The 12,109-nt window shown below is 41.1% G+C and overlaps 1 protein-coding gene across 1 annotated transcript in view; it reads right to left on the bottom strand.

Moving 5' to 3' along the window:
• Positions 1-12,109, bottom strand: part of LOC139545144 (lysyl oxidase homolog 2B) — a 49,843-nt gene that overhangs the window by 22,660 nt on the left and 15,074 nt on the right. The window contains exon 4 of the mRNA XM_071352583.1: positions 2,549-2,760. Within this exon, the coding sequence (XP_071208684.1) occupies positions 2,549-2,760 (212 nt within the window). The remainder of the gene's footprint in view (positions 1-2,548; positions 2,761-12,109) is intronic.

Genomic DNA, 12,109 nt, shown 5'->3' with positions numbered 1-12,109 from the left:
CATCTGTAAATAGCCCATCCAACTACCTCATCCCCATACTGTTATTTATTTTATTTATTTTGCTCCTTTGCACCCCATTATCTCTACTTGCACACTCATCTTCTGCACATCTATCACTCCAGTGTTTAATTGCTATATTGTAATTATTTCGCCACTATGGCCTATTTATTGCCTTACCTCCCTAATCTTACCTCATTTGCACACACTGTATATAGACTTTTCTATTGTGTAATTGACTGTATGTTTGTTTATTCCATGTGTAACTCTGTGTTGTTGTTTGTGTCGCACTGCTTTGCTTTATCTTGGCCAGGTCGCAGTTGTAAATGAGAACTTGTTCTCAACTGGCCTACATGGTTAAATAAAGGTTAAATAAAATAAAAAATAAAAATAACAGCGCTAGTCCGATAACAAAGGGTTCAGTATTAGGCTACAGGTGTGCCTGTTTAGTCTGTGATGTGAACAACAGGTGAGGTAATTGAGGTCTTCCAGGCATGCAGGGATGTTAATTAATTCCTTTACTTTTCAATGGTGAGCCAACCAAAGTGTTTAATGAACGTTTAGGGCGGCACAGCCTGTCCTTGTCCTGTCTCTTCATCACATGTCTTAGAGGTGTACATGAAAGCAGATTAAAGAGGACGGGAGGAGACACACACACAGCATTTGTTTTCCATTTGGAACCTGGATAAAAGAACATTGCTGATCACTGTCCGGAACCCATCCAAAGCCTGTGTTCTAAGCCTCTGAGTCTGCGGCGGGACATACAGAAGTTGTGAGTGAAGGATGGATAAATAGAACTCAGGGAAAAAAGCATCTTGATCCGTTCAAATGTGTTCAAGCAGCAGCTGTGAAGGTTCAACCAAGTAAAAACTGAACATGGACTGGCGGTAGGAGCTGTAAACTCAAAACATATTACATAAGTCACATTAGCAATTGGAACCGTGATCTATTGTTACTTTTCATCAGCTTGAAAGTTTGCGCGTGCTCCCATTTACTTTGAAAAATGTGCTCCCATTTACTTTGAAATTATACATACCACAGCACACACATAAACCATTGAAAAGCACGGATGTCGTCTACTAAATCCTATGCTCTCCAAATAATTTGGAATATGCTAAGCGGGCATACAGAGGCATTTGAACAGAGACCAAGTTTGGATTATGAAAGAACTGTAGACCTTGGCTGTCTGCCGCCGCCTGGACCAAACAGCAGACTATAAAAACACATTCTGCACGTTTCATAAGTTTCAAGCGGTTGCATGCCGGCAGTCACGTAGATGGAAAGTAGGTTGCTGCTGTACTGTGGTTACCTAAGCAGAGGAAACTTCTCTCACTCTCTACCCTGAATGAGACAGTCAATTCAAGGATGGCTTCAGAGCTAGAGACGAGGTCTCAGGTTTGAAGTGATTAATTAACTGTTGGCTATTACTCTGCAGGTTTCCACGTGTAAATAAGAGTTAGATCCTTCCCCAGCCCAGTCAGTACCCCATTACAACTACTTTAAGGAATGCACTGATCCTGGATATATACATACGAAGGGGGGAGGGGTTACTTAAGTTCTATGAGAGTGTTTGATGTGAAGCAGAATACAGAAAGTTTCTGTATAATTCAGCATTATTGCTCTGTATTAGGGCAAATATGTTCTGTATGTAATATATAAGTCAAACAGCAAAGATCTAAAAGATTTTTCCACCACGGTAGGGTAAGAAGCTCAAAGTTCTGGTGAGTTGTCAGTCTGTTGAATAACAGCCTGAACTTTCAGTAGCATAGTGGGGTTAAAAAGTAACCACATGGGTTCACAATTTTCACAATGGGAGAACTCTGAGTTGACATCCCTCTCCAGAGTTTAAGAGTCAAGGTTTCCGTGTAATGTGTACCAAGAATGAATCTTGACTGAGATAAGGTATGGGTCTGTCAACGGCTTGTTGCCCTGGGCCTGGGAGAGTAACTGTCCATGGTACATGGCCTCCCCAAGCTTAATACATCTGAAGATGAATAAAGGGCTGTGCCTGACCAAACCAAACAAGTTGACATAATACGAATATGTACAGCAGAGGAGGCTGGTGGGAGGAGCTATAGGAGGAAGGGATCATTGTATTGGCTGGAATGGATTAAATGGAAGTCAAGCATGTGGTTTCCATATGTTTGATGTGTTTAATACGATTCCATTTGTTCCATTCCAGCCATTACAATGAGCCCATCCTCCTATAGTTACTCCTACCAGCCTCCTCTGATGTACAGTAGTGTCCTGTCCAGGGGGTGTACTTGTACATCCAGCTGCCTCACGCTACAGAAACAGGAGATAGACTCCTGCCCTGTGTGCCATTCTGGCTTGGACATGGCTTACTTACTTATGTTTACAGTAGTCCTGCTCCATAACACTGCAGTAAAATGGAACCTGCTGCTGCCACTGCCCATCCATAGAGACACATATAGTATTCCTTTCTACACTCTCATCCCTTTCATCGAAGAATGGCAGGAGCTCATTGTGGCCTTAATTCCCAATGAGGACCAAGAGGATTCAGTTAAACAAAGTCCCATCCCTCACTCACTTGTAGACTCTGGCATTGTACTTCCTTTCTCCGGGGAAACCGAACATGCCACAGATAACTCTGCTGTTGTGCTTTGTCCACTCCGCATCACAGATCTGCTTCCATTTCCCCCCGTCCTTCACCTCCACGTAGCCCTCTGTCACAGGGATGCGCTTGCGGTACGACGACAGAATGGCCCGGATACGCACATCCTCCACTTGAATGTTTAAACTCTGTGAATAAAAATGTGGTATGATTCATTTCACTTTCACTTGCTAAGCTAGTGAATGCAGCTAGCTAGTTTAGCCTACCCAATACCTGGCTCAAACAGAGAGGGATGCTATTGACATTTTTTACCGAAGCCAGAAAAACAGGCGAAGGGTTACAAAAATAGCTCTAGTTACAGATTGGTAGACCCGATTTGAAATCCGACTTGTTGCTTGAAAAGCAGAAGAGTAGGGGTAGATTTTATATAGAAAACATTGTTTTCTGTAAAATGTTGGGAAAGGGGTCAAAACGGCAGTTTGTGAAAGTTGTTTTGAATTTAATGAATCTGCTACGGCTTGTTGCAGTCCTCTATGGTCCTCTCTTCCTCACTGCTCTCTTAGTTATTTCTCTGGAAATAATCGCTCCAAATGTGTCTGCATTTGACAGTTTGCCCTTGTTATATAGCCATATAATGAATGTAAGGCACTCACCCTCCGGCACCAACCCCACAAGACTGCATTCCCTTGTAAAGCCTCTCCAGCTTACCCAAACATTTTTACAATCCTATCACCTAGTGAATCACAGGCCAGACCCAGCTGTGCTGCAACTGCTTGGCTTTTGAACAAGGATATCAAAGGAGTGGCCATGGCAACTCATACAACACTTTCTAGTCATGTTTTAAAGGGTGTCACTGGACAGATGCTGGTAGGTGACGAAGATCCAGTTTAGGATCAAAAGTTGGCCTATTAAACACTTTCGGAGCATTATGCAAGATTTACTTTTTGATCCTAGTCGTGAAAATTCAATGGCGGCTCTCCACCAAAGATACTTAATTTACTGTAATATCACAAGAATATTGTTGAACTTGCTGAACCGTCTGTGGTGGAATTGACATGCTGACTTGCCTGGGCTGTTATCTCATCTCCTGAAAGCATTACCTGATCAATACCATATCATTTCAAAGGCAATGAGTCTATCCATCTGTCTACATGTCTGTCTTTGTCAAAAAGTAATGTGGAGACCTTCCTCTGTGAAGCCTGATGGGGTTTGAACAAACAGCCTCTCTCCTAAAGACCCAGCCCACATTCCTGTGCTACGTGACAGTGCAGGCCATGGGAGAAGAGAGGAGGCAAGATGAGAACTGACGGATGGATATTTGCTTGTCTCAGCAGATGGGTTGGCTGATGGGCTGGCTGAGACATATATCAAACCCATCCCCTGTCCTGTCCTGTCAGACCTGAAGTCAATGGCTTTGTCTCAATTTGCACCCTATAGACCATAGGGCTCTGAACCAAAAATGGTGCATTATATAGGGATTAGCGTGCCATTTGGGACAGAGACAGTTAGACCTCCAAACGTTCAATAATGAAAAGGAAGGTTTTCCTGAAATGGCATCATACATCAGTCCTAAGGATAAAAGCGAACCACAGAGAAACTGTAAATGTTCAGTCTGCTCTTCCTTAACATTTTTTTTCCGCAGATGACCGCATTAACCATCGAGTGGAAGGATGAGATCCAGCGTGTTGAGCTATCTGGGGGGGTTCAAACCCTGGGACATGATCATTTAGAGAACTGTGGTGATAGTGACCTTGTCTGTAGAATACTCTCTAGTAGAATACTGTAGTGTACTTTGATAAAAAGTCTGCACAATAAAGACCAAATGAAACTGGGTGTGTTACAGTTGCGTGTTTCTTACATCATAACAGGGTCTTTCAGCAACAATGTGTTCATCTTATTCTTAATGGTGGAAAAATACCATTCAGAGCAAGATCCCCAAAATGTAGACCTGGCTGCAAAGCAGGGTCTTTGCAATCAACACACATGCATTTTACTTATCACCTCCTCTAAAACCAGGGGCACAAGTTTCCCTGGGGACGGGAGGGACATGATTCCCCCCACATTCTGAAATTGCATTTTTTGGCTCCCCCAGTTTTATCAATGCACTGTGATACAAAAAGCGGCATTGTGTGCTTTAGGATCATTCGGACGCCTCAGAGAGGTTAGGTAGGCTGTTTGGCGGTATCACCACCTGGTCTTAGGACCGTGCGGACACCACAGAGCATGCGAGCAGAGGCGGCTGTTGTCTGTGTGTGTTGTGCTTTTTCTCAGAGTTGTAAAAGCAAGCAGAGCAGAAACTGGCTACTCTTTATTTAATTGATGTAGCTGACAAGGTAACTGCTGTTTAATAACTTAACAGGGGAAGAAAAGTATTTATTCACAATGTTGAGTTTGTAGTGTAACTGATATGAAATGTTAGCTAATGCATTACCTACATGTTTCATCCCCTCTCAACTGAAGTTCTGTCTGAAGTGAATGAACTAGCTAGCTAGCTAGTAGCTACCACAGCCAGTTCAGCTCTAGCCTCTAGATTTCTCTCAGGTAGCAGAATCTAACAAATCACATTTTATTTATTCGCCGAATACAACAGGTGTATGGAAATGTTTTGTAGACTGTGTTTTGTCCTGTTTCAACAGAAATAAATTAACTTGGCTAGTTTTCGCCAGTTGACAAACCATTAGCGCTAGCCAGAAGTTGGCTAACGTTAGCGAGCTAGTCAGGTAGCTCACTAACTTTAGCTATTCTTTTTGCAACAATTACACTAGTCTAGACCTGAATCAAACGATGAAACCAGCGGCCAAACGATTGAAGACTGATATTCTGAAGTTTTTTGACAGCACAATGTGATTTTCTTTCAATATACAATGTAACATTATTGGTCAGTTTCCATAGATAATTCCCTACTTTACACACTGACACGGTATAAACAGCTCTACAGACTTCACTGTCATGGTGCACAGTTGCTACACAACAGTATGCTCATCATGCCTTACCATGATCAAATAGTGACAGGTGTCCCAGCAGGGTTAGCCAGTCAGGGAAGAGCAGTCTACAGAGCTCTGGGGAGTTTTACATTTTACATTTACATTTAAGTCATTTAGCAGACGCTCTTATCCAGAGCGACTTACAAATTGGTGCATTCACCTTATGATATCCAGTGGAACAACCACTTTACAATAGTGCATCTAACTCTTTTAAGGGGGGGGGGGGTTAGAAGGATTACTTTATCCTATCCTAGGTATTCCTTAAAGAGGTTTTACAGTATGTTATAACAACCAGTGAATGGATACAAAGTTCCATCTTGAGTTGATGGGTAAGCTACAGTCTGGGATCTGGGAATAATGGTTATTTCAATTATTGAACCATTGATTATATTCTTGGATAATATAATGTACACAAAGGTAATTATTAAGGTAATTATTTGTCATGCCTCATCTGAGCAGGATCTGATGGTAACTGGCGTCCCAGCAGGGTCAGGCAACCGGGTGGGGGGACCCCTAGGCGCAGGACGGGGCGATCCATCTAAATTGTTTGCAAATAAAAAGAGCTCTAGAGTACTTTTAGGCATATGATATGAATTACAGTTCACTCTGTAATTATTGGGACAGTTAAGCATTTGTTCTTCTTTTGGCTCTCTACTCCAAAAGTGTGGATTTGAAATCAAGTTAAAATGCAGAGTGTCAGCTTTAATTCATCCATACTGTGTGAACCTTTTGAAATTATAGCACTTTTTGTACATAGTCCCCCCCTCTCCATTTTAGGGGAGCAAAAGTATTAGGACAAATTCACTTATATGTGTATTAAAGTAGTAAACAGTTAAGTATTTGGTACCACATTCATAGCATGCAATGACTACATCAAGCTTATGACTCTACACATTTGTTGGATGCATTTGCTGTTTGTTTTGGTTGTGTTTCACATTATTTTGTCTCCAATAAAAATGTATGGTAAATAATGTATTGTCATTTTGGAGTCACTTTTATTGTAAATAAAAATAGAATGTTTCTAAACACTTCTACATTAATCTGCATGCTACCATGATTATGGATAATCCTGAATGAATCGTGAATAATGATGAGCAAGAAAGTTATAGACGCACAAATACCATTCCCCACCCCCAACAAAATGCTAACCTCCCCTGTTATTGTAATGGTGAGAGTATATAATCTCAGTATATATACACCTGTTCTGAAAGGCCCCAGAGTCTGCAAACACCACCAAGCAAGGGGCACCACCAAGCAAGAGGCACCATGAAGACCAAGGAACTCTCCAAACAGGTCAGGGACAAAGTTGTGGAGAAGTACAGATCAGGGTTGAGTTATAAAAACATATCAGAAACTTTGAACATCCCACAGAGCACCATTAAATCCATTATTAAAAAATGGAAAGAATATGGCACCACAACAAACCTGCCAAGAGAGGGCCGCCCACCAAAACTCACGGACCAGGCAAGGAGGGCATTAATCAGAGAGGCAACAAAGAGACCAAAGATAACCCTGAAGGAGCTGCAAAACTCCACAGCGGAGATTGGAGTATCCATCCATAGGACCACTTTAAGCCGTACACTCCACAGAGCTGGGCTTTACGGGAGAGTGGCCAGAAAAAAGCCACTCTTGGGTAGGGGGCAATATTTTCACGTCCGGATGAAAAGCGTGCCCAAAGTAAACTGCCTGTTACACAGACCCAGAAGCTAGGATATGCATATAATGGTAGATTTTGATAGAAAACACTCTAACGTTTCTAAAACTGTTAAAATTATGTCTGTGAGTATAACAAAACTGATATGGCAGGCGAAACCCCGAGGACAAACCACCCCCCCAAAAAAGAATTCAGCCTACCACTGTTTTCAATGGCTGTCACTTTTATTATAAGGCAAAACCCTCCCAGATTGCAGTTCCTAGGGCTTCCACTAGATGTCAACAGTCTTTAGAAAGAGTTTCATGCTGGTTTTTGGAAAAATTAGCCAGAAATTGTCATTTTTCTAGATGGCTCTCATTTTGGCTGTAGTGTTTCCAAGCGCGTGGAAGAGAGCGCGTTCTTTGGTATTTTTCTCCGGTAAAGACAATAACGATTCTCCGTCTTAAATTTTATCGTTTATTTACGTATTAGGGTACCTAAGGTTTGATTATCAACATTGTTTGACTTGTTTGGAAAAGTTTATTAGTAACGTTTTGGATTCATTTTGTATGCATTTTGATGGAGGGAAACTGGGTGGATTATTGACTGAAGCGCACCAGCTAAACTGAGTTTTTATGGATATAAAGAAGGACATTATTGAACAAAAGGACCATTTGTGATGTATCTGGGACCTTTTGGACTGCCAAAAGAAGAAGATCATCAAAGGTAAGGCATTTATTATATCGCTATTTTTGACTTTCGTTGCACACCGGCCTGGTTTAAATATGTTTTTCATGCTTTTGTATGCGGGGCGCTGTCCTCAGATATTCGCATGGTGTGCTTTCGCTGTAAAGACATTTTGAAATCTGACACAGCGGCTGGATTAACAAGAAGTTAAGCTTTATTCTGATGTATTACACTTGTGATTTTATGAAAGTTAAATATTTATAATTCTGTAGTTTGAATATCGCGCTCTGCAATTTCACTGGAAGTTAAAGAAAAAAATAATCAAACACGTTTGGTGTTCGCCAAAAGGCATTTGGGAGACTGCCCAACATATGGAAGAAGGTACTCTGGTCAGATGAGACTAAAATGTAGCGTTTTGGCCATCAAGGAAAACGCTATGTATGGCGCAAACCCAACACCTCTCATCCCCCCGAGAACACCATCCCCACAGTAAAGCATGGTGGTGGCAGCATCATGCTGTGGGAATGTTTTTCATCGGCAGGGACTGGGAAACTGGTCAGAATTGAAGGAATGATGGATGGCACTAAATACAGGGAAATTCTTGAGGGAAACCTGTTTCAGTCTTCCAGAGATTTGAGACTGGTACAGTGGTTCACCTTCCAGCAGGACAATGACCCTAAGCATACTACTAAAGCAACACTCGAGAGGTTTAAGGGGAAACATTTAAATGTCTTGGAATGGCCTAGTCAAAGCCCAGACCTCAATCCAATTGAGAATCTGTGGTATGACTTAAAGATTGCTGTACACCAGCGGAAACCATCCAACTTGAAGAAACTGGAGCAGTTTTTCCTTGAAGAATGGGCAAAAATCCCAGTGGCTAGATGTGCCAAGATTATAGAGGCATACCTCAAGAGACTTGCAGTTGTAATTGCTGCAAAAGGTGGCTCTACAAAGTATTGACTTTGGGGGGGTGAATAGTTATGCACGCTCACGTTTTCTGTTTTTTTGTCTTATGTCTTGTTTGTTTCACAATAAAAACTATTTTTCATCTTCAAATTGCTAGGCATGTTGTGTAAATCAAATGATACAAACCCCCCAAAAATCGATATTAATTCCAGGTTGTAAGGCAACAAAATAGGAAAAATGCCAAGGGGGGTGAATACTTTCTCAAGCCACTGTACATGATGTACTTGTACAGATGAAATAGTCACTCTGCTGTAGTTAAACCTAAAAGACTTATACAGAAAGAACCCAGTCAGTATTCAAAATATTATTCTGAAAACCCCCCTTTTAATGTGAAATAGAGGAGTGAACTTGTTTCACCAACTTAAATTCACATGGCAAACCAACCTCCCCATTCCCTCCTTTCCACTTGGCATCCAACCCTTTCTAATTATTTATTTCCTGTTTAGAGTTCAGGACTACACGTGCATCGATGCCTAGTTCAAATGACTAGAAAATAAATGTCTGTTGATTGCAACGGTGGTGTGGTAGAAAAGTAGAAACACAGCAGCAGCCGGTGAGATACTTCTAACATATGTGGCTTGTTTCTATGCACTCTGGGGAAGGGGTTTCCAGAAATTGGCAGCAGGGGGAGGAAGGTGCAGAAGATGGAAAAGCCATTAGTGGGATGCATCTTTGAGGAGGTAGAGAGAGAAGCAGAGGAGAGGAAGCTGGTGGGCCCTCTGTCTGTCTCAACTAAGCCCTGAATCACTCTGAGACCACTTCTCCAGAAGGAGACATAGGTACAAGTGGTAAACCGATACCTTCTTATGGAAAACACTGAGACAGTGGAACAGCATTACGTCATTGTTGCTGTCATCCAGAATCAATTAGGTCATCCATGATGGCTATATATCTATATACTGATGTTTAATTTGAATGTTAATGAGACAGGAATATCTACACGTTTATGTCCATAAAATATAACCTTTCTGCCCCTGACTACTCCATGAAGTCAATGCAGTGCATTTGTAGGCCTACTATTGGTAGGTGAAGAGATTATGTCATTCAGCTAAACAAGTTAAAAGAGGTCCCTTGGAATGAGACCGGAGTCAGTGGGTCATTCTTACCCTCCGGGCTTGTATTTGAAGTTGAGCCTGTCAACGTATTTTCTGATGTCAAACAATGAGCTATCTATGTATAGACCACAGGACTGAAGAATCTGCCATGGTCCAGCTGGAAAGCAAAAATATCCCCACAATGGCTAACATTCATGATTCCGTATGTGTGAGGTTTATTATGTAGGCTACAATAGTCCATTCCCAGAATCATACACTAGGAAGTGAGTTCTGGGAATTAGTTCTAAAATGAACAAATGATGCTACCCTTGAGAAATTAACAAAAATATGTATATCAAAACCAGCTGAAACCAAGAAGACATTGCAATGAAACATGACTAAAAATAAATGCATAAGTCATATTTCAAGTGTCACTTGCACTGACAGTACTCAGGCGCAATACTCTTTATGACGTGGATGCCAGTTTGGAGCATTTGACAATGGTGTGACTTAGTGTGTCGACTTTAATGAACACACTTCTCATCATCTCAGGCCAGAATGTGACCTCAAGCCTCTACTAGAACACAGTACTAATGCCAGCAATAACAACGCCCACGGAGCCTACAGCATATGGTTCCAATAGAAATCATGAACTACATTCACTTCTAACAGAAATCCCCATAGATCCTAGTAGTCAAACTGGGTTACATAGAAATTCCAAGTGAGAGAACAAACCAATGGGGGAAAAATGGATGTATCATCAACGTTGATACGGATGTATCAACGGATGTATCATCAACCTCATTTAAAAAAAAAAATGAAATGTGCTGACGTTGAATCAACGTGGAAAACTGATTGGATTTGCAAAAAGTCATCATCGTTATTTTTTCACACAACTTTTAAACTAAATCCATTGTCATTGTCAATTTTTTTGTTGATTTCATATTAAATTCACGTTAGTTGGCAACTCACTCAACCAAATGTAAATCAAATAAAAATAGTAATTGAACTGGCGTCTGTGCCTAATCATTTCTAGAACATCACAACAGTATTTTGCAGAAGTTACTTCCTGGGATAAAGTTTGCTAAGATGTTTGTTGATATCATGTTTGCCACAGAGTGACCACTCCCTCCCTGAGCTTGTGTTTCGATATCACATGTGCTGTGCTCACCAGGCCAGCACTGTTTGGGTGCTGATAATTATTTGAGCCACAACACAAATGGATGATTATCTCTTTCCTGAAACAGTGTTTATTGTTTATAGTGTGGCAGTGAATGATGTCATGTACCTCATGTCTCTGTTCCACTTGTTTCTGCTCTTTAGAAGCCATTAAAAGAGCCTTTTGACAAAGTGGATACAGATGTTCCACAACACCTTCACAAATCCTGAAAAACTACAGTTTAACGTATTTGTCTACTAAAGGAAAGAAGGCTATTATTCTTTTTAGTTGAATTTAAGTTTCGGAAAAACTAGTTTAACTCGGCAGAAAATCTCCCTAACTATCATTCTGTGGCATGTATAAATTAGAGACACAGAAGTTCATGGTTTGTGCCAAACTGGCACCAACTCACACAATGACTGTAAAAACCACTTCTGCCGAGGCTTGATTTCCCTAGCAACGCGTTGTTAGAGACTGAGTGCTTTATAATATAATCTGTATTTCAGGAGGGTAAAATAAACATGCTATTCAGTTGAGTTATAATGTAGGAATGTAGTCCCCTGCAGGGTGTGGACTTATATCTGCAGTTGTGACATGACCAGAAAACAATCTATCAGTTATGTGAGAAGTTAATTAAATTGTTCAAATTAAATCAAATTACTTTTTCAACCCCACATTAGTCAAGTTCATGGTGCCTTTCCCATTAGGCTTTACATTGCACTTTATAGAACCCGACTATGATGACAAGGCTAGAGTATAGAGGAGAACGTGGATGGTTTGACCTTAAAGCTGGAATGCTTAATGGTGAAGCAGTCACGTCCATTTGCGATTTTACAACACAGAAGTTTTCCGCTCTGACATCATTGCACGCATGATAGAAAAGCGCAGTATGTACCATGCTGTGTGACGCTTGGCAACAAAAACAATAACAACTGTGGTGGGGCGGCCAGTGGCGCTATTTCCCTCTACAGTGGATTCCATCTATAAGCCTAAGGGGAAAAACTGAGAGGAGGAAGATAAAATAAACTGTGTGTGTGTGTGTGTGTGTGTGTGTGTGTGTGTGTGTGTGTGTGT

This window comes from Salvelinus alpinus, chromosome 19 (genome assembly GCF_045679555.1).
Source record: "Salvelinus alpinus chromosome 19, SLU_Salpinus.1, whole genome shotgun sequence".
NCBI classification, from domain to species: domain Eukaryota; kingdom Metazoa; phylum Chordata; class Actinopteri; order Salmoniformes; family Salmonidae; genus Salvelinus; species Salvelinus alpinus.
Note: the sequence above shows the minus strand (reverse complement) of the source record. Positions and strands in the feature narration are given on the sequence as shown.